This window comes from Micromonas commoda, chromosome 9, assembly GCF_000090985.2.
Source record: "Micromonas commoda chromosome 9, complete sequence".
Classification (NCBI taxonomy): Eukaryota; Viridiplantae; Chlorophyta; class Mamiellophyceae; order Mamiellales; family Mamiellaceae; genus Micromonas; species Micromonas commoda.
The window spans coordinates 794,111-821,129 of NC_013046.1; the positions used below are offsets into that span (position 1 = coordinate 794,111).

At 61.8% G+C, this 27,019-nt stretch overlaps 13 protein-coding genes across 13 annotated transcripts; 5 read left to right on the plus strand and 8 right to left on the minus strand.

The window, feature by feature from the left end:
- Positions 1-102: 102 nt before the first annotated feature.
- On the minus strand, positions 103-1,868 carry MICPUN_107081 (predicted protein). The gene is made up of 2 exons (XM_002504605.1): positions 1,411-1,868; positions 103-1,117 (listed from the first exon to the last, which is right to left on the minus strand). The coding sequence occupies exons 1-2, from the start codon at positions 1,861-1,863 to the stop codon at positions 515-517; spliced, it is 1,056 nt and encodes a 351-aa protein (XP_002504651.1). The 5' UTR covers positions 1,864-1,868; the 3' UTR covers positions 103-514.
- Positions 1,869-2,736: 868 nt separating this feature from the next.
- PSAD (photosystem I subunit II, chloroplast precursor) lies at positions 2,737-4,045 on the minus strand (the record flags this gene model as incomplete). Its single annotated transcript, XM_002504606.1, has 3 exons — positions 2,737-3,066; positions 3,427-3,486; positions 3,785-4,045. The coding sequence occupies 3 exons, from the start codon at positions 4,043-4,045 to the stop codon at positions 2,737-2,739; spliced, it is 651 nt and encodes a 216-aa protein (XP_002504652.1).
- A 399-nt stretch (positions 4,046-4,444) lies between these two features.
- Positions 4,445-5,662, plus strand: MICPUN_61432 (predicted protein; the record flags this gene model as incomplete). Its single annotated transcript, XM_002504285.1, has 1 exon — positions 4,445-5,662. One exon carries the CDS (start codon positions 4,445-4,447, stop codon positions 5,660-5,662), a length of 1,218 nt encoding a protein of 405 aa, XP_002504331.1.
- A 70-nt stretch (positions 5,663-5,732) lies between these two features.
- On the minus strand, positions 5,733-8,149 carry MICPUN_61433 (predicted protein; the record flags this gene model as incomplete). Its single annotated transcript, XM_002504607.1, has 2 exons — positions 5,733-5,756; positions 5,834-8,149. The coding sequence occupies 2 exons, from the start codon at positions 8,147-8,149 to the stop codon at positions 5,733-5,735; spliced, it is 2,340 nt and encodes a 779-aa protein (XP_002504653.1).
- Positions 8,150-8,309: 160 nt separating this feature from the next.
- MICPUN_61434 (predicted protein) lies at positions 8,310-9,242 on the minus strand (the record flags this gene model as incomplete). Its single annotated transcript, XM_002504608.1, has 1 exon — positions 8,310-9,242. The coding sequence occupies one exon, from the start codon at positions 9,240-9,242 to the stop codon at positions 8,310-8,312; it is 933 nt and encodes a 310-aa protein (XP_002504654.1).
- Positions 9,243-9,614: 372 nt separating this feature from the next.
- Positions 9,615-10,349, plus strand: MICPUN_85076 (predicted protein; the record flags this gene model as incomplete). The annotated part of the gene is made up of 1 exon (XM_002504286.1): positions 9,615-10,349. The coding sequence occupies one exon, from the start codon at positions 9,615-9,617 to the stop codon at positions 10,347-10,349; it is 735 nt and encodes a 244-aa protein (XP_002504332.1).
- A 136-nt stretch (positions 10,350-10,485) lies between these two features.
- On the minus strand, positions 10,486-13,601 carry MICPUN_61436 (predicted protein; the record flags this gene model as incomplete). Its single annotated transcript, XM_002504609.1, has 2 exons — positions 10,486-13,000; positions 13,210-13,601. The coding sequence occupies 2 exons, from the start codon at positions 13,599-13,601 to the stop codon at positions 10,486-10,488; spliced, it is 2,907 nt and encodes a 968-aa protein (XP_002504655.1).
- A 617-nt stretch (positions 13,602-14,218) lies between these two features.
- Positions 14,219-16,300, plus strand: MICPUN_61437 (Ca2+:Cation antiporter family; the record flags this gene model as incomplete). The annotated part of the gene is made up of 1 exon (XM_002504287.1): positions 14,219-16,300. One exon carries the CDS (start codon positions 14,219-14,221, stop codon positions 16,298-16,300), a length of 2,082 nt encoding a protein of 693 aa, XP_002504333.1.
- A 79-nt stretch (positions 16,301-16,379) lies between these two features.
- MICPUN_85046 (predicted protein) lies at positions 16,380-18,086 on the minus strand (the record flags this gene model as incomplete). The annotated part of the gene is made up of 2 exons (XM_002504610.1): positions 16,380-16,965; positions 17,191-18,086. The coding sequence occupies 2 exons, from the start codon at positions 18,084-18,086 to the stop codon at positions 16,380-16,382; spliced, it is 1,482 nt and encodes a 493-aa protein (XP_002504656.1).
- A 567-nt stretch (positions 18,087-18,653) lies between these two features.
- PGP2 (phosphoglycolate phosphatase) lies at positions 18,654-19,481 on the plus strand (the record flags this gene model as incomplete). Its single annotated transcript, XM_002504288.1, has 1 exon — positions 18,654-19,481. A coding segment is annotated over one exon (828 nt), but the record flags the coding sequence as incomplete, so codon positions are not given.
- A 246-nt stretch (positions 19,482-19,727) lies between these two features.
- Positions 19,728-21,050, minus strand: MICPUN_84974 (aminotransferase; the record flags this gene model as incomplete). The annotated part of the gene is made up of 2 exons (XM_002504611.1): positions 19,728-20,283; positions 20,428-21,050. 2 exons carry the CDS (start codon positions 21,048-21,050, stop codon positions 19,728-19,730), a joined length of 1,179 nt encoding a protein of 392 aa, XP_002504657.1.
- A 709-nt stretch (positions 21,051-21,759) lies between these two features.
- Positions 21,760-23,232, plus strand: MICPUN_102376 (predicted protein; the record flags this gene model as incomplete). The annotated part of the gene is made up of 1 exon (XM_002504289.1): positions 21,760-23,232. The coding sequence occupies one exon, from the start codon at positions 21,760-21,762 to the stop codon at positions 23,230-23,232; it is 1,473 nt and encodes a 490-aa protein (XP_002504335.1).
- Positions 23,233-23,294: 62 nt separating this feature from the next.
- Positions 23,295-23,987, minus strand: MICPUN_61442 (predicted protein; the record flags this gene model as incomplete). The annotated part of the gene is made up of 1 exon (XM_002504612.1): positions 23,295-23,987. One exon carries the CDS (start codon positions 23,985-23,987, stop codon positions 23,295-23,297), a length of 693 nt encoding a protein of 230 aa, XP_002504658.1.
- Between the last annotated feature and the right edge of the window lie 3,032 nt (positions 23,988-27,019).

The following is a 27,019-nucleotide window of genomic DNA, read 5'->3' on the forward strand; positions in this document are numbered from 1 at the left end:
CGATAAATCCTCACTCATAAAACTCGGACCTCTTTTCTTCATGCAGCCAAAAAATTCTGCTCTCGTCGGCCCTTTTCTTTTCTCTGTGTTGGAGTGCGTTCGTCTTCGCGAGCATCTCGTTGGTATTAAAATCGCGCCCGACCGCGCCATCCGGCCCGATCGCGACGCGTGACTAGTAAACTGAAAAAGTATCCTCCTCAAGAAATCGATGAAACAATCCGGGCGCGGCTCGGGGTGACCGAGCGCGCCCGACGCCGCGTCAAACCTCGACGCGACAAAAAACCACACAAACACGTCACGGCGCCGCGCGCCGTCTCATCCGCGGGCTCAACCGCGGGTTCAGTCGAGACGAGGGGACTCTAAGCCCCTCGCTCGTTTTCGCCCCTCGCGACCCGGTCAAACGCGCGACTGATTCGCGACGAGGCTCCCCGATCCCGGGTCTCCCCAGCGCAAACGAACGAACATCCGTCTCTCCACTCGTCCCTTTTCCTCTCCCTTTCGTGCACCAAGCCGTTTAGTACATGAAGGCGGGGGAGTTGACGTCCTCGACGAAATCGATGGAGCCCGAATCGATGGGCTTCATCAGGGCGATGGAGAGGAGGTGGAAGGCGAAGGACGCGATGAGCGGCGCCTTCTCCACGGGGGACTCCGCCTCGGCCAGCTTCTGGTTCACGACGACGAGCTCGTCAAGGTGCTCCTTGAACTTCGGGTTGTAGGTGTCGATGACCTGGGGGAAGATGGACGCGGTGGTCTTGTTGGTCTGGTGGATGACGTGCATGTTGAACTGGGTGGTGTTCAGGCCGATGGACTCGTAGAACTCGGTGCGGGAGTGGTCGTTGAGGTACATGGTCACGTACACGGACAGGCAGAAGAACCTGGCCCACAGCTTGGCCTCAAAGTCGTTGATGAACTCAGGCCTGGCCTTGAGGCACGCGGTGAAGAAGTCACCGTGGCGGTTCTCGTCCTGGCACCAGTTCTCGAAGTACTGGAAGATGGGGTAGAGCTGGTCGTCGGGGTTGGCCTGGAGGTGGCGGTAGATGGAGATGTACCTCCAGTAGCCAATCTTCTCGGACAGGTAAGTCGCGTAGATGATGAACTTGGGCTTGAAGAAGGTGTACTGCAGATTCGAGGAGGGGGAGAGGCCCGGGTCAGTCCAGAGCACGAACGAGAATACCGACGAAAGGATACGAACGGTCGAGGGTGGATTTTGTGTCGCCCGCGAGTCATCCGAGCGACGACCGCGTCTGTCCGAGATCACACCGAGAGAACGAGAGTCGACGACGCCGAGGCTCCGCGGGGGGCTGAGTCTCATCGAAAGAAGAGATCGGAAGGGGAAAATTATCCGATCTCCGGGGAACGTTCGCGGTCGCGCGGACGCGAGACGGGGGGCGAGAGGGGATGTGATCTCACCTGGCGGTTCTTGGTGAGGAAACCGAGGTCGAGCGCGAGGTTGAAGTCGGACATCGCCTTGTTGAGGAAGCCCGCGTGCCTGGCCTCGTCACGGGACATCAGGGTGAAGATCTCAGCCGCGACGGGGGCGGTCTTCTTGAGCCTGCGGCCGAGCTCCTTGTAGAGGAGGAAGCCGGAGAACTCAGCGGTGCAGGAGCGCTCGAGGAACTCGATGAAGATGCGGCGGGCATCGCCGGTGATGCCGTCGGCGGCAGCCTTGAAGGAATCGTTCCTCACGAAGTGCTTCTGGTTGAAGTCCTCCCTGAACTCCTGGAGGATGGCCACGAGCTCGTCTTCGTCGAGGTTGGGGTTGATCTCCTTGCTGAAGAGCTGCTCCATCTCGTCGAAGTCAGTGGTGTAGAAGCGGGGGGTGAGGAGGTTCTCGGAGGCGGCCTCCTTGATACCGTCGCGCATCTTCTTAATGCCGGTCTCCGTGTCGACGTCCGCGGCGGCGCGGACCTTGAGGGAGGCGCCGCGCAGGCCCTTGGGGGCAGCGAGGGTGGCGGTCCTGGTGCGGGAAGCCTTCGAGAGCTTCGCGGCGCGGACGGGCGCCACGGAGGCGACGCGCATGACGGCGGCCATCTTTCGCGTGAAAGGGTGGACGGTCTGGGGAGGTTTGGGTGCAAGCGACCGGGTAGGCGCTTCGCGTGTGTTCGAATGGCGCGCGGCAATCGGTCGACGTCACCCATCGATATCTCCGCTCGATAGGGGAAACGGTATCGGGGAGATTTCGTCGCGCCCACACACCGCTCGCTGGGACTGACACGCATACACGATATGGACTGATTTTTATTTCGCGTCTCCCATTGGTCAAAGTGGAAAACGACGAAACACCATTGGCCCAAGAGGCAAGATCTAGATCGCGTGCCGTGTTGATTTCTTACCCAAGCCCAATTGCCGAAAGGGGTGTTCGTTTCAATCAGCGATGAAACCGGAAGTTGATCGCGCCGAGCGCGCTTTCGCACCGTGATTTCACCCTCGGATCGATCGATTTTAGAAATATCACGATGGATCGAGGCTCGGCGGACTCTCGGCTCGAAGCGGATAATAAAAACTCACACCCGCGGCGTGGTCGAGTCGGGGCGCAGGACGGTTTTTCAAAATCGACGAGGTGCTCGACGCGCCGGGTCGCACTGGATCCCCCCGAGAGCTCCGCCGTTCGATGATGCGCGCGCGCGGCGAAGGACGGTGCGTCGTGTGTGTAAAGCTAAGGTCTTATGTATCAAGTTAGTTGTTTTTTAGTACGAGTATCCCAATCGCACACGCCCCACCCGACGGGAGACGCGTTTACTGGTCAAAGACGCGGGAGAAGCCGGCGCCGTCGGAGGCGAGGCCATCCTTGTACATCTTGCCACCGAACTTGATGGACGCGGGGTTCGCGTTCTTGCCGATGCTGCGCATGTTGTTGTTGGCACCGACGCGACCCTTGTTGACCTTCTCGGGGTACACACCATCCTTGGGGTGGAGGTACTGAACCTCGCCCGAGGGGAAGACACGGTAGACGCACCCGTTGATCTTGTTCTTGGCGCGCATGGAGTTGAGGAGCGCGAGGCACTGCTCCTTGCGGGCGAGCTTAAGGAGGTTGGGACCCTTGCGCATGATCGCCGCGCCGCCAGTCTGTCGAGCGAGAGGGAAGGTGACGGGGAGAGGGAACCGGTCAGTCGAGGAGTCGCGACGAAACTCTTCGCGCCGAAACTCTAGAGGCGGGAGCTTGCTTCGAGACGAGCGCGGGGATGAACGCGCGGCACGGGTTTTCGCCAACGAACGGGACCCGATGCGATGCCGCAGTTGGCGTCCAATCGGAACGGCGCGAGCCGTCCGTCTCGAACGTAACGGTCGCGAAGGGCGCGGCTCCGTGGAGATCCAAAAACAAGCCCCCTCGACAGGATAGGGGGGTCCTCAAGATAGGACAGGGGCCGCGCGCGATCGCCGGCGCGCGGGGATCCCGCGCGGGTCGGGGAGGCTGAAATTACGCACCGGCATCTCGAAGATCATTTCCTTGGGCGCCTCCCAGGTGAGCACGTAGAACTCCTCGACCTGTGATGGGGAGAGAAACGAAGGAGGAGGGGAGAGGTCAGAGTCACGTGCGTCGCGCGTGAGTTTACAACGGCGCGGATCATGGTGGGTCCGGATGACGCGCGCGCGTCGCGAATGCGCGGTCGAACACCGCCTCATGACTCGACGAACGGAACGAATACGATGGTATTCTATCGTCGTGCGGAGCATTCGAGGGGTTTTCGACCGCGATCGACCAACGCGCCGCGCGTCATTCGAGGCTCCGATCCGCGTTCCACGAGGAGGTTGCCCGCTAGGAAAAAAAGATGCCGGTGCTCACCTGAGCCTTGCGGAGCAGACCGCCGGTGCTGCCGCCGAAGATGGGGGAGGGGGTGTTGGGGTTGAGCTTGGGAGGGCTCCAGGGCTCCTCCGCCTTCTCAGCCTTCGCGGGCGCCTTGGCCTCCTCGGCGCGCACGACGAGGCGCTCCGCCCGGCGGGAGGAGAGAGACACGGACGCAGCCTGGACGGGCTTGCCGGCGAATCCCGCCTTGAGAGAGACGCGTCCGGACGCCTTGGTGGAGGCGACGGGAGCGATACGCATGGCGCACTGCGCCTGAACGATAGCGGCCATGATGCTAGAAGCTTTGGCTGCCTTGTTGCGTGGGTTACGGGTGCGGTAATGGCCTCCGCGCGGCTTACCGGTCCGTATAAGCCCCAATCGGTTTCCTTACCTCCAACGAGACGAATGGGCTTGCAGAGCCGGAGCCGGCGACTTCCTATTGGTCCAAAGCAATCAGCGTAGATTTAGGGCAGGGCACTATCGGGCAACCAGTCAGGATTTTTTGCAGTTTTTTTCAAACGGCGCCTGTTTGTGAATTCGTCGCGCGGTTGCACGTTTCGGGGCAAATTTTAGCGCGCAGCGCGAGCGAGTTGCGCGAGCGAGCCTCGGAGCAGCCTCCGACCCTCCGCGATAATTTCAGTCCGCCCGGCGGCACGGCTCATGTCGGCGACGACGCGGCCGTGGGTCGCCGCCGCGCGAGGGCCCGCGTGTTCCAGGCACGTCGCCGGCGATGCCCCCCGTGCGTCCACGTCCGGCGCGTCGCGGCCCCCGAGGAGCGCCGCTCGCGTCGTCCGCGGCGAAGCCCCTGGCGCGGCGCCGAGAGGGCACCGCCGCGGACGCCGCGAGCCGGTCCGCCACCCGCGCGCGTCATCCGGGGGCGGCGGGCGCACGGACCGGGAGCTCCTCGACGATGAGTTCAAGTCGTTGAGAGCCGCGAGGGGCGTGGTCACCGCGCTCGGCGTCGACTACGGCACGAGACGCGCGGGCATCGCGGTGAGCGTCGGCGGAGCGTCGCCGAGGCCCGTCGCCGTCGTGCCGGCGACGCCCCCGGGCGAACTGATCGACGCCGTCGTGCGAGCCGCGGTGCGCGAACGCGCCGACGTCATCGTCGTCGGCCTTCCCAAACCCCCGAGGGACTTCGAGGCGGAGCGCGCGGAGGAGAGACGGCGAACGCTGTACTCGGCCCTCGTCGATGTCGGCGACCTCGCGAACGAGTGTTTCGACGCGTCGGACGTCGCGGAGAGCCTCGGCGCGGACGAGATGAAGCATCGGTTAGCCGCGTACTCCATGAAGATCGGCGGGAGGGTGGAGGAGAGGGCGGCTCGGCTGTGGGCGCTGGTGGAGGCGGGGGGAGACCTGGACCTCGTCCCGGCGGGCGCGTTCGTGGGGGGCGAGGCGGGCAAGAGAAACGCGTGCGCGAGGGCGAGGAAAGAGAGGGTTCAACGTCGCGACGGGTTCGACGAACGCACGGGAAGACGACAACGGGCGGGGGGTTCGAGCTTTGGCGGGTTCAACGTCGCGGTTGGTTCACCACCGAACAGGCGTACAGAAGACGACGGGTCAACGAACAGGCGGGGACGCGCGCCGGTCAAGATGCACGTCCTCGCGCGTCGATTCGCCGAGAACCTCGCGGATGCGGTTCGCGACGCGGGTCTCGGAGCCAAAGGGACGCGGGTGGTGATGGTGGACGAGTCGGCGACGTCGGCGGAGGCGGACCTCATCGCGTCAACCGCGCGAGGGGGGCGAGGGCTCAAGGATAGGCCTCGAGGCGCCCATCTGGACGATATAGCCGCGGGGGTGCTGCTCGATAGATACTTCGCGGGGAGCCACGGCGACGCGGAGGAGATACCGCCGGCAAACTCCTCGGCTTATTATTAATCTACGATGGTTGACTAGCTAGTCGAACGACTCTCCATCGTCGTCAGCCTTCGACCTTGACGATGATCTCTTACCCGTACGTTTGGATCGTTCCCTCTCGGCCTTCGCCTTCGCCCGGGCCTTCTCCTCCTCCTCCGCCTCCTTCAGCGCCTGGTCCAACGACTTGAGCACAAACCCAGCCGGGATGTCAAAGTGGCCCGGGGGCAGCCCCGACAGGCCGTCATCCGTGGCGGGCAGACGCGCGAAATCCTTGAAACGCATCACGACGTAGACGGTCATGGCGATCGGTACCAGCACCTTCACCGGGAAGGAAGCCCCGTGGTCCTTGCGCCAGTACTGGATAAGACGGTTGGCTTTGTTCAGGTGCTTGTTCGCATGCGACATCACGTCGAGGATGGGGAGCAGGTCGTCAACGGTCATCGGGAACTCATCGGCGAGCCAGCACCTAGCGGTGACACGTCGGGGCTTCTCATCCTTACCTTCCTTCTTCTTGCGCGCGCGCTCCATCTTCCACTTCTGTTTGGCTGTCAGAGGAGGAGGAGCAGGAGGAGGAGGAGCGGGAGGCCGTTTCGGTCTCTGTCGGGTGCTACCCGGACCCGCCGTGGTCGGTCGCTCGGGGGAAGGATCGGGCGGCTTTCCGACGCCGGCGCCTTTGTCGTCGATGCCTCCCTCGTCGTCGTTCTGTTCGCGCGTCTTCGCGTCGTTAGCATCGTCCGACTCGTCCGACTCAGCCTCGTCGAGGTTGTTCACCCGCCGATCGACTATTATGTCGGCGGCGCCCTCCTTGAACGACGCGAGGTACTCCGAGAACGTGCCATTCACCTTGTACGCGCCGTTTCGCGTCACCTTCCTTTTGGCCATCTTACCGGACGCCTCGTAGACCTCCGTGTTCCATTCCCCGACCTTCTCCTTCTTGTTTCCGCCCAGCCACGCCTTGACGGGTTTGAAATTGACGTCGTCTGCTCGGTACTTTCGCTTCGTCGGGCCCTCCTCCATCATGACATCCACCTCGTTGTCGATTCGATCCCGCTCCTCCTCCGCCGTCTCCTCCGGCTCGTTCCCGACGTCCACGCACTCGCGCTTCTCGTGGTCCAGGAAGAGCAGCCGCGAGTCCCCAGCCTTACCCTCGAACACCAGCGAGAAGCGCCCCCTTCGCCACCGCGGCAGGATGCCGCCCCCGTTTTCATCTGGGTCCTCCATCCCCTTCAACGTGCCGTCTATCCTGAGCTGCGTGCCCCTCTTGGTGATCTCGTACGTGTCCTGCGGAGCATACGCGCGGATGATGGGTCCGAACACCATCGAGCCAAACTCCCAGTGGATCTTCATCCGAAAGTCGGGAAGGCTCGCGAGCGTCGCCAGCAGCTTGGGCTTCTTGCGGTCAAACTGCCGCTTGCCGCGGTCCATCGTCTTCACGAACAGCTGCCTGCACATCGTCCTCGATCCCATGTGCACCGCCTCCTGCAGCGGCGTCCACCCCGCGGATGAACGCGCGTCCAGAGGAAAGTCGAACTCGTCCTCCAGGAGCGTCAACAGCGCGCTCCTCGAACGACGCGCGACGGCGACGTGCAAAGCGGTGTTGCCGCACGGATCCAACGTGGCCAGCGCGCTGTCGGGGTGCTCACCGTCGATCCCGGAAGCCTTATCCGCGGCTTTCGCGTCGTGAAGCGCGCGTCGAAGCGCATCGACGTCGCCGTAGTACGCCGCCGCGTGGAGGGGGTACGACGCGCTGGCGGGGTCCGCTCGGAGCGCCGCGCTCCTGGGGTTGTCGGGACCGCGCCCGCCGGCGGCTCTGTGCCTGGGGCGACCGCCGATCGCTCCGAGTCGAGACCCCGGCGCGGACGAGACGCTCGCGGCGTCTCCACCCCCGCGGTCGATGGCCTTGTCGGGAGACGTCGGGTTGTCGACCGACGATCCGGAGTCGCCGCCGGAGAGGAGGAGCGACTTGGCGCTCTCCACCGTCGGCAAGGGTGAATACTCGCGATGATGGCGCCACTCGAACGACCCGTCGCGGCTGAGCCTCCGTCCCCCGGCGGGCGCCTCCGTCATCGCCTCCGTCGTCGTCGTCGTCGTCGTCCTGGCGCGGTCGCTGTCGCGGATTGCGGTCGCCCACGGGTCGTAGACCCTGTACGGCGGGTCGACCTTCCCCGGCGGGCGCGCGCGTCCGTTCGCGCGCGTCGTCCCGGAAGCGGAACCCCGCGACGACGCGCGCTCGTCGTCGGCCGCGGCGAGGTCGTCGGATGCCGGTGGGGTCCCGGCGGCGGCGCAGGTGTCGAGCGGCGCGGCTGATACGTCTGAGAGCACGGAGCGCGCGTCCTCGAACTCGTCCGGGGTATCGAACCCTTCAGACCCGGCCTCGTCGTCGTCCCCGTCGTCGACGTTCCCTCCGCGCCCCGCACTTGACGGATCGGGCGCGCCCGACCGCGCGTCGTCGAAGGTCTCGGAGCACGAATCGAAACCATCCGAGTCTGAATCATCGGACGACGCCATCGCCCCCGGACCGTCGCCTCGTCCCAACCCCCGCGCCTCCAGCTGTGGTCCCGCGCGCCAACCTCTGCCCACGCGTTGTCTCAAAGCGTAAATTCAACATTACAAGTATAACTTTACCTTTACTCAACTGACGCCGATTCCTCACTTGAACTCATCCTCATTAAGCACCATAATCGTCCTCCTCGTCCTCCTCGTCATCTTCATCATCCTCGTCTTCATCGTCCTCGTCTTCATCGTCCTCGTCTTCATCATCTTCATCATCTTCATCATCTTCTCGACGCCGGCGCTTCCTCTGCCGGTAGAATTCCTCCTCCTCCGGCACTGGATACTTTTCCTTGATGCCGGGCTCATCGCCGGTTTCACGCGCTTCGCATCCCTGTTCGTTCCCGCTACCATTACAGCAGGACCAGGTGAAAAAGTCCGGTCGGGTCCGTTGCGGGCGATTCGTTCGCAGCTCCGCAGGCGTAAATTGCCCGGGTTCATCAAGCACGAGCTTCCCCGGGTGGTAGTATTCGACGCCGTGTTCAGCTTCCTCGTCCCACAGATCTACTTCCCAGTGCGGGTCGTTTCTTTCGACCCGTGCAAGATATGCTTCCAATTCGGGGTTCATCATATCATCACCGTCATCGTCGTCCTCGTCCTCGTCGTCCTCGTCGTCCTCGTCCTCGTCCTCGTCCTCATCGTCCTCGTCCTCGTCCTCGTCCTCGTCGTCATCGATCACGACCTGTTGTTCTTCCCCTTCCTCATCGTCGTCGTCGAGGTAGCTCTCTCCCGTCCTGTTCCCGGAAAGTTCCGACTCGTAGTCCCCGTCCGGGGGCAGGCCGTGATCTTCAGGTAAAGGATACTTGTCCTTAATTCCCTGCCACTGGTCCCCCCCGTCTTCGCATCCGGGATCAAGCCCGGTTGCCCCGCAGCAAGTCCACATGAATCGATCCAGGTTTTCGCGCTTGGCTCGCCTCGAGGTAACATCCTCGCCGGGCACGTGCAGCTGAAGGTCGATCCTTAGCTTGCCAGGGTGATGCATGGGCTTAAATACCTCGTCATCGAAGGACTCCTCGTCGTCGCTCGGCTCTTCTGGGTGTTCGGCGGACATCGCTACCGGGGTTGTGCTGCAGGTGCGCTTGAAAGTGATCACGCGACAATTTTTTTGGCACTCCAAAACAAGCCGAGTCGAAACGAGACCCGGGTAGTCTTACCTGTTGTCACTACGATCGCTCGCTTCGCTACGCACACCATGCGACGAGGCCTCGAGCGACTCGTCGGAACGGCACTGACCGCGGGAATCGCCCTCTCGGAGGCGAACCCCGGTGCCGCACGTGGCATCGGCGCGATCCTCTCGCGATCGGGGGCGACCTTAGATCGATTCGCGCGCTGCGGCGAGCTGACCGGGTCCCACTCCTCCTTCGCGACTGAGGCGAAGGATGCAGGGGACGCTGGAACCTCGAGCGATCGCGTTGGTGTGGGCATGCGCGGCGACGGGACCGCGCCTCGATTCTACAAGAAGGTGGAAGTCGTGCGGGTAGAGAACGGTGGTGGTTGGGGCGTTGCCCTGGATGGCAGGGCGCTCAAGACCCCGAAGCGAGCCGCGCTGGCGGTCCCGAGCAAATCTCTCGCTATGGCTATCGCCGCGGAGTGGGAGTGGCAGAGCGGACGATCAATTCGCCCTTTCACCATGCCACTCATGGCGCTCGTGGCGACCAGCATCGACCAGATGACCCAGGAGGAGGTGCGCGATTTTCACGTGCGCAAGCTCCTCGAGTTCTTCCCGACCGACGTCGTTCTCATCAAGCACGAGCCGGGAAAACTCGCGGACAGGCAAGCGGAAATCCACGCCCCGATCCTGAAGTGGGCGCGGAGCGAGCTCGGCCCCGGGGTGGAGCCCACGGAGAGTCTGTACGGAGCACAGATCCCCGAGGAGGCCATGGCGGCGGCGGAGAAACGGCTCCGAGCGATGGACCCCTTTGAACTCACCGCCACGTTCAACGCGGCAGCCTCGGCCAAGTCATTGCTGACGGGCATGGCACTCATTCGAGGGGCGATCGACGTGGAGCAGGCGGAGATGTCTGCGAGGGTGGAGGAGGACTTTCAGATCGACGAGTGGGGGCTGGTGGAGGGCGGCCACGACATCGACAAGGCTGACATCGCTGTGCGACTAGCCGCGCCGAGGGCGCTGATGTCGTTGCTGAGGGACACGTTATGAGCGCTTGATTATCATTGGAGGGGCGGACCAATGTGATCTCACGAGATTTCTGATGCCTCGCATCTGTAATATATACACCCTTAAGAATGATTGTTAAAATGATTGCATCTCATGGTCGCTGCTCAGTCGAGCTCGCTCAGTCGGTGATTTCGCCAAAGTTAGCGGCTGTTATTGCTATGAGGATGACCATCGAGGCAATCAAGACGGAACCCATGACAACTGGGCCGATTGGATCGTGGAATGGAACCGTCGACCTCTTCGAGATCTGCTGACCGCGCCAGATGAACGTCCACGTGGCATAGACGCAAAGACATACCGACGCAGAGAGCATCGTCAGCGCCACGGTGAGGCCCACGGATGTGTACTCCCCAGTGTCTGCGATGGATGCACCCGCCGACGAAGTCAACGCGTGATGTTCCATTCCCGGAGTGCCTGCCGTGGCGCTCAGTGCCTTGTGACTGTTCGCGGATTCAAAGTACCCTGCGACGGCGCGGCTGACGATCTCCTCAATCGCCGCCGTGGACATCCCGCCAGAGTCCACCGCCCCAATTTCCCCATCAACGCCGCCGCGCATCACCATCGGGCTCGTGTCGTCGAGCGCCCCGTCGCGAGGGAACACCACCCTGTACTCGTGCTTATGCACGATTGTCAATACCCGCTCGTGAGGAGCGCTGCCCGTGTAGTTCGGATCGGGCATGTTTGCCGTAGAGTCATCCTGCCTCGGTTGCCCGGCCCGGCCCATGTGCACAGAAACCAACCCCGCGCCGATGGTGCCGATGAGCACGGCGGTGTGAAGCCAGGATAAGAATGTGCGCTCGTTAGCGAAGTACGTCTTGGGCTCGATACGCATCGGCACAGTTCTGGGCTGCTGTGGGCGACTCGGTTGTTCGCTCCCGTCGCCGCCGAGACCAAACTTTCTTCGCAAAAATTTGGAACCAGCGCTCAGACCTCGCTGGATCATCCCGCGACTCCTCCCTCCGCCGTGGCGATCGATTTCGTCACCATCTGTCACGTTAGCGTTCTGCCTCGTGTCTCCCATCAGGTCAAGGACAGTATCGGAGGAGGCTCCCACGAGCAGAGGGTGGGTCAGGTCACCGTCCAGGTTATCGTTAGGTCTGAGGGCGCCGTTGAGGGCGCCGTTGAGGGTGCCGTTGGCTGGGGGCTGCGGTTTCACGCGCCTGGAGTTGTTACGTGCGACCGCCGCTCCAGTCTCTCTCGACGCGCTATTTTGCAGGGACTGCCGGAGCGAAACATCGTCGACCCAGTAAGGCACCTCCTGCGCGACATCTGGGAACAACACTGCGCAACCGTGCATAAACTTGGAAAACTTGTGCACCTCGGTGAGACATCCGGAGGAAATGAGGTCATCCACCCACCGCGGGGGATCCTGCCCGGGGTCCAGCGCGAGTTTGATCTCGAGTACTGCGTGGGGAAACTTGGTAACCTCCGTGCGGTGCACAGGAAGCTCGGGATCCCTGAACCATCGGTTCATTGTCTTGCACGTCGGACCATTCACTGGGTTTTCAGCCACCATGCACAGACTGGTGTCCAGAGAACAACGCACAGAGGCATCAAATGGAACCTGGAACGCGGTCCGCATGTACATGGTTCTCAAAGTGGGTTCGAGCTGCTTGGATTCAACGGCGTTCTGGACCTCGGTGAAGAGCTTCTTGATCCCCGAAAGCTCCGCCTTGGACATTCCCTTCGCGGGAGAGCTCCCCGGTACAGAATTGTTCAGCTGCTTCTTGGCATCGGCCTCGATCAGGCGAGACTCCTCCATTTCCCACGTGTGCTGACCCGTGAGGAAGGGAACCACGAGGTCGTGCGGCAGTGTGAATCGCTCCTTAACGCTCTCTTCCCCAGTCCATGACTCCCTGTGCGTCTTGCGCTCGACAAAGACCACGCCGCCGGTGGGATCCAGCCCGTACCAGCGCAGCCTGATGGCAATGCTGTGCGGCTGCTTCTGGAGCCTGGTGTGATACAGGCCGAGGTTGACGTTGTCAAGGTACACGCTGCTGGTCATCTGCGAGTCAGAGGCAACTCCAGGGCCCGGCGAGGACACCATTTCTTCTCCCAAATCCACGATATTCTTTCCTGCCTTCTCTCGCTCCATGAGGAAGACAGGCAGATGCTCGGCGATGGCCTGCTTCACAGTGCTGACGTCCTCAGTGGAGACCCAATACTTCCGGGTAGTGCGCACAAAGTCTTGCGCACCTGGGCCTCCCTTGGGCCCGTTGCCCTGTGCCTTGCTCGCCTGCTGCGCGCGTCTGGGTCGCAGTTTCTCGAAGAGGTCCGACATCTGCACCACAAACACCGCGCTGTGGTCCGTGTTGACCCACGGCTTGCTGTGAAGCCGCTCCATGTAGTAGCGGCAACACACCGTGGCTGGGATCAATTTGTCGTGTTTCTTCAGGATCTTGTAGCACGCCGTGGTGTTGAGGTTTGCAAACTTCTCGATCCGCAGGAATTCGCGCTGCACCTCGTGGAGGGCGTCCCTCAGATGGGCGACCCGCTCCACAGCCTCCGCGTTGCCGGCAGAGCCGCCACCCTGCTCGGGGTCAGTCAGCACGCCCGACATGTCGGAGCTCTGAGATCCGCTCGCCCACGAATCTGTCGAGGCTCCGTGCGCGGCGAGCTCCGGCAAACCATCCCTACGTTCAATGATAGATTCGAGCGAAGGTCAGCGAGGGAGGGGGGATGGTGGCTCACGGGGAGAGGCTGAAAAAACACGGCTGAAAAAACCCGTGGAGCCGGCCGCGGTGAGAAACTGAAATGATTTTACTCCGGAAGGACCGGCCGACGATCTGGAGCCCCGAGGCGCTACTTTGGTGGGTTTCGAAGAGCATGAGGTCACACTCACCTGACGGCTGCGGCCACGTCTACGTCCAGCTCCTCGACCCTCTGCTTCAGCTTTGTCAGCGACGACTCCACGAACTTCCCGACCTTCTTCATGTCCGCGTCGAGGGCCTCGAAGAAAGTCGCCTCGCTCGCCACGGGTCGCTCCCCTTTCTGGCCGCTGCTCCCGGGTCTCGTCGGCACGAACGATAGCGACATGGTGGTTAGGTTCTTGGGGGGGGTAAAACTGACCCTTCCGTCAATCCCGGGGCCGAAGTTGGAGTCCGCGCTCTTCATCGCGAGCTCCTCGTTGAGCGCCACGATCTCCTTCAGCTGAATCTTGAGAGGCTTGTATCGGAGGTACCACTCCTTCCACTCCGGCTCCATGTTCTCCTCGAGATACGCGCCGAACTTCATCTTGGACCGTCGTCGCGTTCTCCTTGCACCAAGTCTGACACACGGGTTCACACGCACACGCGCAACGGCGGGATCCGAGGGGCGTGCGTGGAGGGACGCGCGGGGACAATGCCCGGCCTGACGAGTTTTGCGCTTTCACGGTTCACAGTCTGTTTCACACGTTGGGTCGTTTCTCGAGAGGGGTCCTCGCGTGCGCCGTCGTTTTCGAGCGTTTTATTCCTTTTCTGTCAAAAAAATATTCTTTTTTTTCTGTGACTGTTTTGCATACGATTTTGATAGATTTTTTTAAGATATTTTCGTGATCTTCCGTAAACACCGTGAAAGTTCCGTCGTCTATTCGGATCTAAACCTGAATTACCGGGTTTAAAAGGAATCAATTCTTTTTCAATGTGCTGAAATGACTCAGAAAAGCATAAGAAAAACACCAGAACGCACCAGGACCGTGGAACTTTTTCTCCACCGGGTTCGTAGATGGTCGTGACTGTTTGCTCTGTGAACAAGTGTCGCGGATATTTCCGTAGTGGACCTCTCGAGAGTGGATCGGGAGAATTCACAACGAAGGTAAAAGTTAGACTAAAAAAACGAAACACTCACCTTTTCAGTCGTTCAGTCGTGGGATGAAGGGCGCACGTGCGCCGCTCACGCTCGCGGTGGTCGCCTGCGTGCTAGTTGCATGCGCCGCAGCGGAAGAGGGCATACATTCACAGTATAAAAGTCTCGCTCGTATCGACGTGACCGATGAGGTCGGAGAAGGCTTCGGGGGTCGGGGTGAAAAAGTAGCCGGCGGGCTGGAAACAACATCGGATCTGGCGAAGTACGCCGGGGCTGATGCCGCAGGCGATGCACCCGCGCTGCACAAGACGCACCGGCAGAAGATCCGAAAAGAGAAGTGTGAACCCCGGAAACGTCCCGTCGAGGACCGCTGCGAGTACGTCAGGACCCACCCGGCGTGCGAGCAGGACGACAACCTCGTGCATTACCTGAGGCTGCATTACTGCGCGTTCGGTCCCAGTCAGAGTTTGGTTTCACACATCACGCAGGCGATCCTGATTGTGCTGCTCTGCTCGGTGCTGGCGAACGTCGCGGAACAGTTTTTCTGTCCCGCGCTCGCCAACGTCGCGAGGTGGCTGCGCCTGCCGGAGGACGTGGCAGGCGCCACGCTGCTCTCGTTTGGCAACGGCGCTCCGGACGTTTTCACGCAAATAGCGGCTCTGCACAACGCGAGCGCGCAGGGAATATCGCTCGGTATTGGGGCGGCGCTCGGAGCCAGCTTCTTCGTGGCGTCTGCAGTATTCCCCATCGTCGCGCTCGTGGCACCCGCGGGGAATGAGTCGAGGTTGAGACGCGCCCATTCCCGTGGTGCTGCCGACTCTGACCTCGACGAGGAGGAGAGTTTCAGCCGAAGGACAAGCGAGGGTGAGCTCCTGAGCCAGAGCTTCGGGACCACGGGCGACGATTATTTCTTCCCCGCGTGGTGCCCGAGCTCAGTCGCAAGATTGATCGGACGGCTGCGCGAGACTATGTCCACTGGCGGCGTTGAAATTGACCCGCTTCCCTTTTTCAGAGACAGCGTGTTTTATCTCGTCGCGGTTGCATCCATCTTTGGGACACTCCTGCGCGGTTCTGTGAGCTTTGCGCAGGCGTGCGCCATATGTTGCGTGTACGTCATGTACTTGATGGCGGTCTTGCTTCCCCGGAGGATCGCGGCAGCGCTCAATAAGTGGAATGGAAGTGCAGATGGAATGGAGACTCCAAACGAGGGATACGTAACGCCACCGGAGGAACCCTCGGAGAGGCGAGCAACGACCGAGCTCCTGGATGACGTCGACGGATACACCGACTCCAGAGGCGAACCGGACAGCTTTGATGAAACCGTGTCCGATGCGGATGACAGCGGCGTCGCCGCCAGACTCCTGGAAGTTTTGAGAACGCCCGTGCTCCTCATGCTCAAGGTGACGATGCCGGAGATTGGGAAGCCGCTTTCCAGGCAGTCGCGATGGGCAGTGTCTCTGCTGCCAATCACGTCGCCACTTTTCTTCGCCGCGGTGGCGCGGTTCCTGAATGATAAGTTGATCACACATCCTGGGGTGTGGTTCGGGGTGGCGTGCGGTAGCGTTGGATCCGTCGCGCTTTACCTCTCGTGGCCCGCAATCGTCGGTGCGTCGGCGCCGCTTGGCATCGCCGAACGGTTTCAAAAGTTTCTGACGGTGATCACCTTCGTCCAGGCGGTGACATGGATGGACGCCGCCGCGGGAGAGCTCGTGGCGCTGTTCGGAGCCATCGGACGAATCAGCGGCGCGAGCGAGGCCTTGCTTGGAGCCACAGTTTTTGCGTGGGGCATCAGCATTGGCGACCTGGTCTCAGACACCACTGTCGCGCGGCGGGGGATGGCCAAGACTGCCATCGCCGCTTGCTTTGGGGGACCCCTCTTCAACCTGCTCGTCGGGCTCGTCGGATCGATGGTCTTCGCGACGGTAAGTCGGGGAGTCATCTCTGGCATTAAACTGGAGAACGAGATAATACTGCTAGCGTCCTGTCAGCTCCTCGCAGTGACCTACCTGATTGTTGGGATTCCTTTTGTGCACAAGGGACGAGTGAGCCGCGTCGCCGCTACCGGGATGCTCGGTTTCTACGTCGTCACGCAGGTGCTTATCGCGCTGACAAGCGGTCAGGTTATTTTCAAAGACCCCTGGATGTGACTTTCAACATAGGTACTCCTGTAATGCTTCAATTCGTAGACTAGTAGGCTAAGGGTTAGTCATTACCAGCTCCACGTCCTCACTCTGTTGCAATCAGCGCGGCGTCACTGAGATTGTCAGAGTACGTCCTGCGAGCAAAGGGACCGTGGGACGACGTCTCTATGCTCCATAGATCTATCCTTTTTCCGTCGTCCAGGGCGCTAAAGTGCTCCCATGTCATCTTTGAGCCTGACTCGAAGGTCACGACCCCATACGCAAACTCCTGAGACCGATCCCCCCCGTGGTCGACGCCCGATTGGAAAGCGCACCAGGGGCTGTTGTCTTTTATCATGTCGCACGTTCCTCTGCTCGGCGGATCGTCGCCGCGGTCCATGTTGATGTTGCCGCCCGCGCCGGTGGTGACGTGCACGGTCCCCCTCGGTTCAAAATAGCGGTTGAGGGACACGTCGGTGCCGTTCACCACCTTCTCGTCGTACACCGGGAACGTTCGCCAGTACTCGTGCTCGTGGCCGTAAAACGCGAGATCCACGCCGTACTTGTAGAACAGGTCCTCGATGGGGAACCTCAACGCGTGCCCGACGCCGTCTCTGGCGTCCTTTCCGCTCTGGAGGAACGCGGCGTTTTCGTTGAACGCGCACGAGGTGCCGTCCGCAGCCTCGCAGAAACTCGGAACACCCTTCCTGCTGGACTCCTGCTCCCAAGGGCACATGCCCCCTTTCCACTTTTTCTTCTTCTTCCCGAGCGTCCCTCGCAGAAATTTTCGATACCCCCTCCTGGATCCGCCGATGGTCACGGCGTCTTCGTCCTCATCTTCCGGGTACTCGCCCAGGGGTTTCCTCTCACCCGAGGCCAACTCGTCCGCCTCGAGCTCCCTGTACTCGGGGCAATACATGGGCCTGTGCCCGTGGACGACGACCCACGGCGTTCGCATCCGATCCACACTCGCGAGGTCCGCCTCCATCCACTCGTACATCCGCTGGATGTACTCAACCCCGAAAGACGCCGGCCAGAACAGCGCCTCCGTGTTGTACGCCACGATGTGCACCGGCCCGACGTCGATCGAGTAGTAGTGATTGTCCGTCTTTGAGCGATCCGGCATCGTGAACCGCTCCCTGTAGTGCGTGAAGTTGTGGCTCGCCTCGTGGTTCCCTGCGCTCGTCATCCAGGGCACGTAAGCGGCGATGGGTTCCATCGCCTTCATGAACTGATCCCCCACGCCTCCGTTCTCGTCGTCGAGGTCATAGGCAAAGTCCCCACACTGCACAAACGCATCCGGTGGCTGTTCGCCGTGAACCTCCTGGGTCAGAAGCTCCACAACGGAGTCCGACTCCTTGAAGCCTATGTCACACAGCGCGATGATGCGCAGGGGTGGACCCTCGGCGTACTGCTCCGCAGTACGCTTCGCGTTGAACCAGAACACCTTCGACCACCGGTCAAGCTTCGCATCCCCCACCTGGTATTCGTAAATCTGCCCCGGGGTCAACCCCTCGAGCGTCGCGACGTGGACGTACCGCACCGAAGACGTCGAGCCGTAGTCCACGAACTTTCGAGCATCTCCGATGGCGTTGATGCTCAGGTCCGCGGGTGTCGCACCGCCCGGGTCGCTCGGACCGTACCGCACGTTCGTCTCCGTCTCCTTCCTCGTGGTCCACGTCACCACCATCGTCGTATCGCTCGCACCAAAGCTAAGATGGACGCCTTTGGGGTCGTGCGACGTTCCCGCGCTGGCTGTAGACGTCAGCGCGAGGGTCAGCAAGATCGTCAGCCAGGTAAACGCTCTGCACATCCTCGCCGCGCCGCCACCGCAGAGTGGAATCGACCAGCCGCATCTTCGTGGGGAGAAAGTATTTTTTGATTCCTTTTCTCCACATGATGACCTGCCGACTTGCTTCCTAAGAATGTCGGTCAAGTTTTCGTTTTCAATCTCGGCACTTTACTTTCAAGGAATCGTAGTTTCAAACGCAAGTTGAAACCACCCAATCGACGACAACGACGGAGGGATGGGTTTGATGTGGTCGGCGGCGGCACTTCGAGCGACGCGTGGGTCGTCTCTCGGTCGCTTGGAAACGCTGCAAGCCAATTTTTCCTCGCATCATTAATCATGGCCACCGCGTTTAGTATCACGCGAACCGCCGCCGCGGTCTCGTCCGCGAGCCGCCGGGTCACATCCGTCCGCGCGGCGGTTAAACCTAGTGCCAAGGCGACGATGAGGCCGATTAACGACCGCCGCCGCCGTGTCGCACACTTCGCCGGGCGAGATTCCTGCCGCGCCGTCGTCGCCGGCGCCACCGGATCCGCGGATGACCTGCTCGTGGACGATGAGGCCGGTCTACTGGACTTTGTCGCCAACGACGTGGACTGCATCGTCATGGATTGCGACGGGGTGCTTTGGCAGGGAGACACGCTCCTCCCCGGCGTGCGCGAGTCGATCCAGCTGCTGCGCGAGATGGGCAAGCGGCTCGTGTTCGTGACGAACAACTCCAACAAGTCCAGGCGTCAGTACGTGCACAAGTTCGAGAAGCTGGGCATCTTCGTGGAGAAGGAGGAGGTATTCTCCGCTGCGTTCGCCGCCGCCGCCTACCTCAAGACTCAAAAGTTTGCGAAAAAGGCGATGGTCATCGGCGGGCAGGGCATCGTGGACGAGCTGAACGAGATGTACCTCGAGGTGGACCCCGGCGTGTTCAACGCGGTGCAGTGCACGGAGATGGATTGGGAGGAGCTCGACATCGACCCCGACTGCGGCGCCGTCATCGTCGGGCAGGATACCTCGTTCACCTACGCCAAGCTCGCGTACGCGTCGCTCGCCATCCAGCGCGGCGCCGTCTTCGTGGCGACCAACCCGGACGCCGGGGACGCGATCGGACCGGGCCTGATGCCGGGCGCGGGTGCCATAGTCGCGGCGGTGGAGAAGGCGTCGGGCGTATCGCCGGAGATCTACGCGGGCAAGCCGTCCGCGTTCCTGCTGGAGCTGCTCAAGGGTAACCGCGTCGACATGGCGCGGACCCTGGTCGTGGGAGACAGGCTGGACACCGACATCGCGTTCGGTCGGGCCGGAGGCGCGGGTGCGACGGTTCTGACGTTGTCCGGCGTGTGTGGCCTCGAGGATGTGGACGCCGCGATGGAAGAGGGCGGCGACATCCCCAACCACATCGTGCAGAGCCTGCCGCACATGCTCGGGCTCAACCCGGAGGATGCGGCGGCGATTGAGTTTGTCGAGGACGACCAGGAGGACGATCGCGAGGGGGACAACACCGCCAGCAGGGACGACCTAGACGATTACCTGGACGACGAGGGGTTCGCGGACGACGACGACATGCTGTTCGACTCGATGGACGACCAGGAGGCGAGGGACGCGTTCGGAGGACGCATCTAGCTAGACGGACGGATGTGGTGGTTACGAGTGCATGCGCAACTGAGCTCCTGTTCCTCACTTCCCTCGCGCGTTCCGCACCGATTCTGCGAGCCGCTTCACTCCTTCGACGATCTTCTCCTCGTCGAGGTACGCGAAACACAGCCTGCACGAACGTTCCTCCCGGGGTACCTCCAGGGTACCTCCAGGGACGCAGCGCGAACCCGGTAGGAACGCCACCCCCGCGTCCTCCGCGGCTCTCGTCACCCCTCGCTCGTCGCAATCCGCCGGGAGCTCGATCCAGAGGAAATAGCCGCCGGACGGAGGACACGAGGCAACCTTCCACCCCGTCGACGCTTTCTCCCTCGACGCCGCGTCGTGAAGCGCTCGAGAGGTGCCGCGGTAGCGCTCGCGTAGCCTCTGAAGCCATCGCGCCTGCGAACCGTTTTCAATCGCGCTCACGACAATCGACGCGGCAAACGGCGCGACGCATCCTCCGCTATTCACGTAACCCCTGTCTGATATCGTGTCGACGATCGACCGAGCAGTCTCTATCCATCCCACTCGAAGACCCGGGGCGAGGATCTTGGTGAACGACGAAACGGACACCACCCTCGCGGCGGAGGAGCGGCCGCTACTCTCGAGCGCGGCGGATGCTTCATAGACGTCGTCGCTTCGCCTCACCTCCCACGCGGCAGCCGCTTTTCCTTTTCCCGCGTCGTCGTCCAGGTCGTCGCTCAGACCCGCCGCCTCCAACACATTCCGCTCCACTTCGCACATCCTCGGCGGAGGGGGCTCCTCGCCCCAGTGCAGAAGGTGATACACCTCGTCGGCGAGAACGTAAAAGTTGAACTCGACGGCGAGCTCGACGAGGCGCTTTCGATCACGCTCGGGAAGCGTGCCTCCGCGCGGGTTCGAGTGCGTGGGCACAAGATACACGAGTCGCGGCCTGAGCCCGTCGACGCGCAGCCGCCGCTCCAGCGCGCCGACGTCAAAGTACCCCGGCGTCCCGTCGGGCAACCCGTCGGGTCCGATTCCCTCCTCCAACCCGTCCACGCCGACGACGTCCAGCCCGTTGTCTCGGAACACGTCGGCCGCGAGGAAGTAGGTCGGGAGCTCCACGACGACGATGTCGCCGGGTTTCGTGAGCTGTGCGCACGCCAAATCGATCCCGTGGCTCACTCCGTTCGTTATCATGAGGCTCTCCGGCCTTACTACGCCGCTCGCTTCCTTCTCCCTGGGCTCCGTGGGCTCCGATTCGAACGCGTACTGGTCGGTGAGGAACCTCGCGATGGCGTCTAGGGTCTCCGGCGAACCCCACCTGGCGACATAGTTGAGTTCCTGCGTCGCGGATTCACCGACAACCCCGGTATCTCGCAGCCGCTCGGCCGCGTCGACCATCGCGGCGGCCATCACCTCGCTGGGGAGTTCCGCGGGGTGTCCCACAGCGAGGTTTATGAGGTCCTCGCGTGACAGGCGCCTCAGCGACGTCGGGTCGCTGGCATCCCGTGCGGCGAGCGCCTTCGGAGTTGACGCCATGCGAATCGTTCGACCACAGTTCGACGCTATTCTCCGTGGCTCGAACAGAAGATTGCGAACGGCCGCCGGCGCCATCGTCTCTGCCAAAAACTGGAATCGAGCTTCTCGAAACTGAACCCGAGCTGCCAAGCTTGAACCCGTCACTCCTCACCTCACGCGCCTCCATAGCTCGCTCAACCCTCCCGTCGCGTTTCGGGCTGAGGTGTTCTAGAGACCGGGGGCGGGGATAGCCGAGCGAAAGTCTCTGTTTTCAAGGCGGAGCATGGCGCTCGCGGAGGAAGGAGTTTCGGTGCCTGGGACTTCCGGCGGGGGTGTCGGCACCGCCGCCGATGAGCTCGAGCCGTTTGACGTCATGGATCCGATGCAGATGCGTCGCCTCGCCCTAACCATCGACGTGTTGACAGCCCTCGATCCCAAAACGTTCGATAAGGACCCGATATACCGTCCCCTCCGACGCTCCCTCGAGCCGCTCAACAGGAGGTTTGCCGATCGTACCGCCGCTATTCTCGAGAAGGAACGGGCCAAGCAACTCAGGCGCGAGGCGGAGGGACGCAAAGCCCGTCAGGCGGAGATGGATAGGAGGCACAGAGACACCACGAGATTGCGTCTGGGTCGCATCGAGCGCCTCCGCGAGCTGGAGCGGGGCGCGTCAAACGGCGGCGCGGTGGGTGCCCTGCTCCTGCCCGGCTCAGACTCTGACTGCGGCGGCAACGACAGCGATGGGACGGCGACGCCAACGAGGTATCTATCGCAGGTCCCCGACGGCGCCGTCAAGGATGAGCGGGATACGTCAGACACGAGCGCGAGAATTGATGAGGAGCTACACAAGTCGAAGCAGTGTTACACGTGCAAGGCTCGGTTCACTAAACTGCACCACTTCTACGCGCAGCTCTGTCCGAGTTGCGCCGGTATCAACTTTGAGATGAGAAACTTCAGCGCGGATTTGACAGGGAAGGTCGCTTTGCTGACGGGAGCGAGGGTTAAGATCGGGTACGAGATTGGTCTCAAGCTGCTACGTGCCGGTGCGTCCCTGGTGGCCACCACGCGGTTCCCCGCCGACGCGGCGAGGCGGTACGCCGCGGAGAAGGATTTTGACGAATTCAGGCATCGCCTCACCATCCACGCGATTGACCTCAGGGACGTGGCGGGGGTGGAACGCTTCTGCGACCACCTGAACGCGACGCTCCCGAGGTTAGATATCATCGTGAACAACGCGTGCCAGACGGTGCGACGGCCGGCGAGCTATTACGCGCACTTGCTTCCGCTCGAGAGGAGCGTGGATGCGGCGCTGAGGTTGGGGAGCGCTTCACAGGAGCATGCGAGCTTTGTGCCGCTGCTCGCAGACGATGCGACCCGTCGAGCGATGGAGAGCCAATCCCCGTCGTCCGAAGCGTCTTCGTCTTTGCTTCCTTCACCCGAGATGCTCGAATCGGACTCCTACTATCCAACCGCTGCGGAGCTCTCGCAGCTCAAAATCGCCCCCGAGGATTACGCGGCGACCTCTGCCGATCTGCCGTCGGGTCATCTCGACATCAACGGCCAGCAAATTGACCTGCGCTCGACCAACTCATGGTTATTGAAGCTTCAGGACGTGTCAATACCCGAGCTCGTGGAGGTGATGGCCATCAATGCCCTGGCTCCGTTCCTGCTAAATTCAAGGCTGCAACCGCTCATGGCATCGACGCAGGGAAACAAATACGTCGTCAACGTTTCCGCGATGGAGGGCAAGTTCTACCGTCACAAAACCCCCAATCACCCGCACACCAACATGGCGAAGGCGGCGTTAAACATGATGACACGTACGTCGGCGAAAGACCTGGCTGAGAAGGATGGGATCTACATGACGGCGGTGGATACTGGATGGATCAACGACGAGAACCCAAGGGATAAAGCCGCGAGGATAGCCGAGGCTTCCCACTTCCAGACTCCGATAGATGAGGTGGATGCTGCCGCGCGAGTGTTGCATCCGGTGTTCCACGGAGTTTCCACCAAGGAGCCCCTCTACGGCGTGTTTTTGAAGGACTTTATTGCGACGGAGTGGTGAAAAGTAGCGTATTTGCCGCTTGCACTGATACACCTCCTACAACTATGCTATAACGCTATTTATCAGATGCCGTGTACTCGTCCCGCGGGCACTTCTGGGTACCTCTTTTTCAATACATACTGCCACCTGTTCTTCGCCGATTGTTTGGATCGACCCGTGGCGGCAGATATTGTGTTCCAGTCGATGGACCGGTCACCATGCACGCGCATCCTAATGATTAACTCATCCTCCTCTGGGGTCCACCGCACGCGGTCTTTGCTCCCGTCCATCACTGGGGTGTTCATCATCGCATCCAGGTCGGGTAAACCCACCGGCGTGTCGATGGCGAAAGCAACCGACGGCTTTGCGCTCGTCGAAGGCGTCGACATCGCCGTTCCTCCAGCAGCTAATGGAGTGCCCGCCAGCGCCGCTATAGTCGCCCACCCGTTGTCGCTGAAGGGTTCTGATGATGCGTCACGCCCGGCCTCTGAGGTGTCGCGTCCGTCCTCTTGCGTCGTGTTTCCTTCGTCTCCGTCCTGTGTCGTGAATCCCAAACTCGCCGCCGCAGCCGCGAAGGCCTCCTCGGCGTCGGGGAACATCGCGTCTGGTCCGTCGGGGCAAAAGTGGCTGTCCTGCCAGATCGGATGGTCCTTCGGATACGCCGACAGGTTCACGCGCTCCGCCGCCGCCTGTTCAATCTGCGCTTCCGCACGACTGACTTTGGCGGGACTCGCCGGAACCTGCGCGGCGAACCGCCGCGGTCGTTCGGCCGCCATGCTACGCGTGAAGTGAGGGAGGCGAGATTTCGGCGCCAGGAAATGCTGGACCTCTTCTGGCAGATCTTCGGAAAACACACAGCTATCGCGCCCCGACTGTCCGGGGGCAGGGGCGAGCGATGTCGACTGACCAAGAGCAGACCGATGATGAGCTCTTACAAATGGTGCGTCGAATCCGCTTCCACCTTCCGATATCCCGCTCGCGCGCATATCGACAACCCGCCATCGCGTCGACGTCGCGTCCCCTCAGATCTGGGGACTAACATCCGGCACCTATCCCCTCCTCCAGGCGATAGCTATGAGCATAGCTGATGCTCAAGCAGCCGCTGCCGCGGCTGCTTCAGGCGAAAACGGAGAGATGGTGGGCAACGAAAATGACGACTCACACAAGCGCCGTCGCACGGAGGAGGTCGACGGTGCCTCACCGATGGAGCACGACGCGAGCCTCGAGGCAGCCATCGCGGCTTCTCTGGCGGAAGCCGGAGGGCAGAACCCGTTCGACGCCTTGTTCACCACCGCGCCACCTGCCTCATCTGCTCCTCAGATACAAACCCAGCCGCCGTCGCAACCCTCGCAGCAGCAGGGAGGTCTGAGCGCAGCATCCCTCGCGCAGGCCTTCGCGTCCATCGGACAGCCATCTGCGCCACCGGCGCAGCATCAGCCGCCGCGACGTCGCGGGAGCGAATCGCGAGAGACGCGAGAGGGAAGCGGCGTGCCCGTTCAGGCGATTCCTTCGACGCCCACGGCGTGCGAGTGGTGGAGAGAGGGCAAGGAACCCGACGCGTCTCCCCTGGAGTTTGCCGACCCAACCTCGGCTCTCGCGGCGCTGTCGAGTATTCTCGCCGCACCGGTCGCGGCGGCGGGCGTGACCCCGCCTGCCAACCTACCCGCGGGCGCGGGCCAACCCCTCCAGACGATGTTCACGCGGGGCACCGCGCTCAGCGATAAGGTTCTAGACGCGGTGGTCAAGAGCAGGTTCATGGCTGGGAGATTGAGGGGCGGCGGGCTCTGCGAAGAGCTGGGTGGGTGCCACTCGAGGGCAGTCGCCGCGGGTGACGACCCGCTCCCAACGAGGATGCGGTGCAAGCTGGCCGAGTACATGCTCGCGCAGCTGGAGCAAGACGACGGTGAGGACCTGTACTTCGAGGGAGGCAGGAAGGGAGGAGAATTTCTCGACGCGCTCGGACGTGGAGTGATTTCAAGGCGTTTTCTGGAGGACATGCTTGACATCACGACGAGCGAGCGCCGCGCGGGGACGTGGATCGAGGTCATGAAACGGGCGTTCAAGGGACTCGCGGACGTCCCTCTGGACGCGGTGGAGGGACTCGTGGTACCGGCTAGGGCACTGGACGCGTTGACGGATCAGCCACGGCTTTTGCGCGCATTTTCACATCAGCTGGCTGTGGAGGCTTGCGAGGCAAGCGCCCTGGCAAGCAGGTCCGCAGAGTCTGGCACCAGATGTGTCATGGGCGCGGGAATGAGCCGGGGATCCATCGCCATGCTGTCTCGCACCAGCCACGGAAGAGGGAATAAGCTGCTGGAGTCGTCTTGCGACGCACCCAAGGTCTTCACGCAGCTTAAGCGGTATCCGAGGTGCACCGGAGACAGGGAGAAGTACATAGAGATTGTCCACCGTGGTGCCAAGACAACGCACGACGTGCTCCACGGCGTGTTGTTGAAGGTGGTCAAGTTGAAGGGGGAACACATGGACAGAGTTTTGGCGTGGCTTTCTCAGTGCATCAAGGCGAACGAAAGGGACAAGGGTGCAAAGGCGACGCACCGAAGCTTCGCGTTCGGCGATGCTAAGGTTCCCACCGACAACTTCCTTGTTTCAACCGCCGCGGTGGCGCTCAGATTTGCGCGACCCATCGCTGACGGAGCCGAGAAACTGGTGGATGCGCGCCTGAAAGACCTCGTACCTCTCCGTCACAACTGGCGTCACGACTGGGCAGCTGACGATACTCTTGCGAGGCGACCCGCCGTGTCGAATGAGAACGGACGTGCCTCTGCGCGTCCATCCGCGCCGCCTTCGTTTGTCTCAGAGACATTTTATCTCGCCGCGAGGGCGTTCACGCACGCTCTGATCCCCGCGGTGCGTCGTTACGAGGAAGCCATGCAAATCCTGCACCAAAGGGCAATTGGAGGGGTCTCATCTGCCGAGAACGGCGACGTCCCAAAGACTGCGACGGAGGCTATCGCGGACGACGTCGACTACAACGCATACCACGATTGCGCTTCGGCGGCGCTGCTGGATCCCGAGCTCGCCGGAGACGCGTGCAGGTTCAGTCTGCTCACCGCGCACTGGCTCATACAGATGGCTAGAGTGCCGGATGAGGAGAGAAGGAAGGAGTGTTTCGGTTTGATCCCCGAGGACTGCGTCAAATCCCTCGCGGAGTGGATCGTGTTCATTTTGAGGCACGGCAAAGCGGAGTACCTGCTCAATGGTAAACCTGACGACGTCCTGTCGGTGCAGACGCTTGTTCGATGCGCATGCGAACTCTTGTCCAAGCCGGCGCTGGTGCGCCATCCGACGGTCCACGCGGCACTCGTTGAGATGCTTCAGGCGATGCTCATCGGCGAAAGGGGTTACAAGGGCGCCGCGGGGTCCGGAGTTTTGGGAGTAAGGGGCTCCGCGACGCACGAGCTACTCGTCACCAGCGTGCTGTCTTCGGCCGAGGCTAAGTCCACCCTTTGTCCTGCGTTGATTCGCGCGTACTCGGTGATGGACGCGGTTGAGGGTCTCGATGTAGACAGGGACAAGTTCGATAAGTTCCACACCCGAGATATCATCGCACGACTGCTGGAGGAACTGTGGCGAACGGACGAGTGCGTCCAGTCTGTGGCTGAGCTGAGGAATGACGATCTCTTCTCTGATTTTGCTGGGTGCGTCCTTGGCGATCTTATGTACGTCCTGCAGGACTCATTGGACAGGCTGACGCACATCGCCGAGATGGAGAAGGCAAAGGCGGACGAGGCGACGTGGAGCGCATTGCCCGCCAAGGTGCGAGAGGAGAAGGAGCACTTCACGCAGT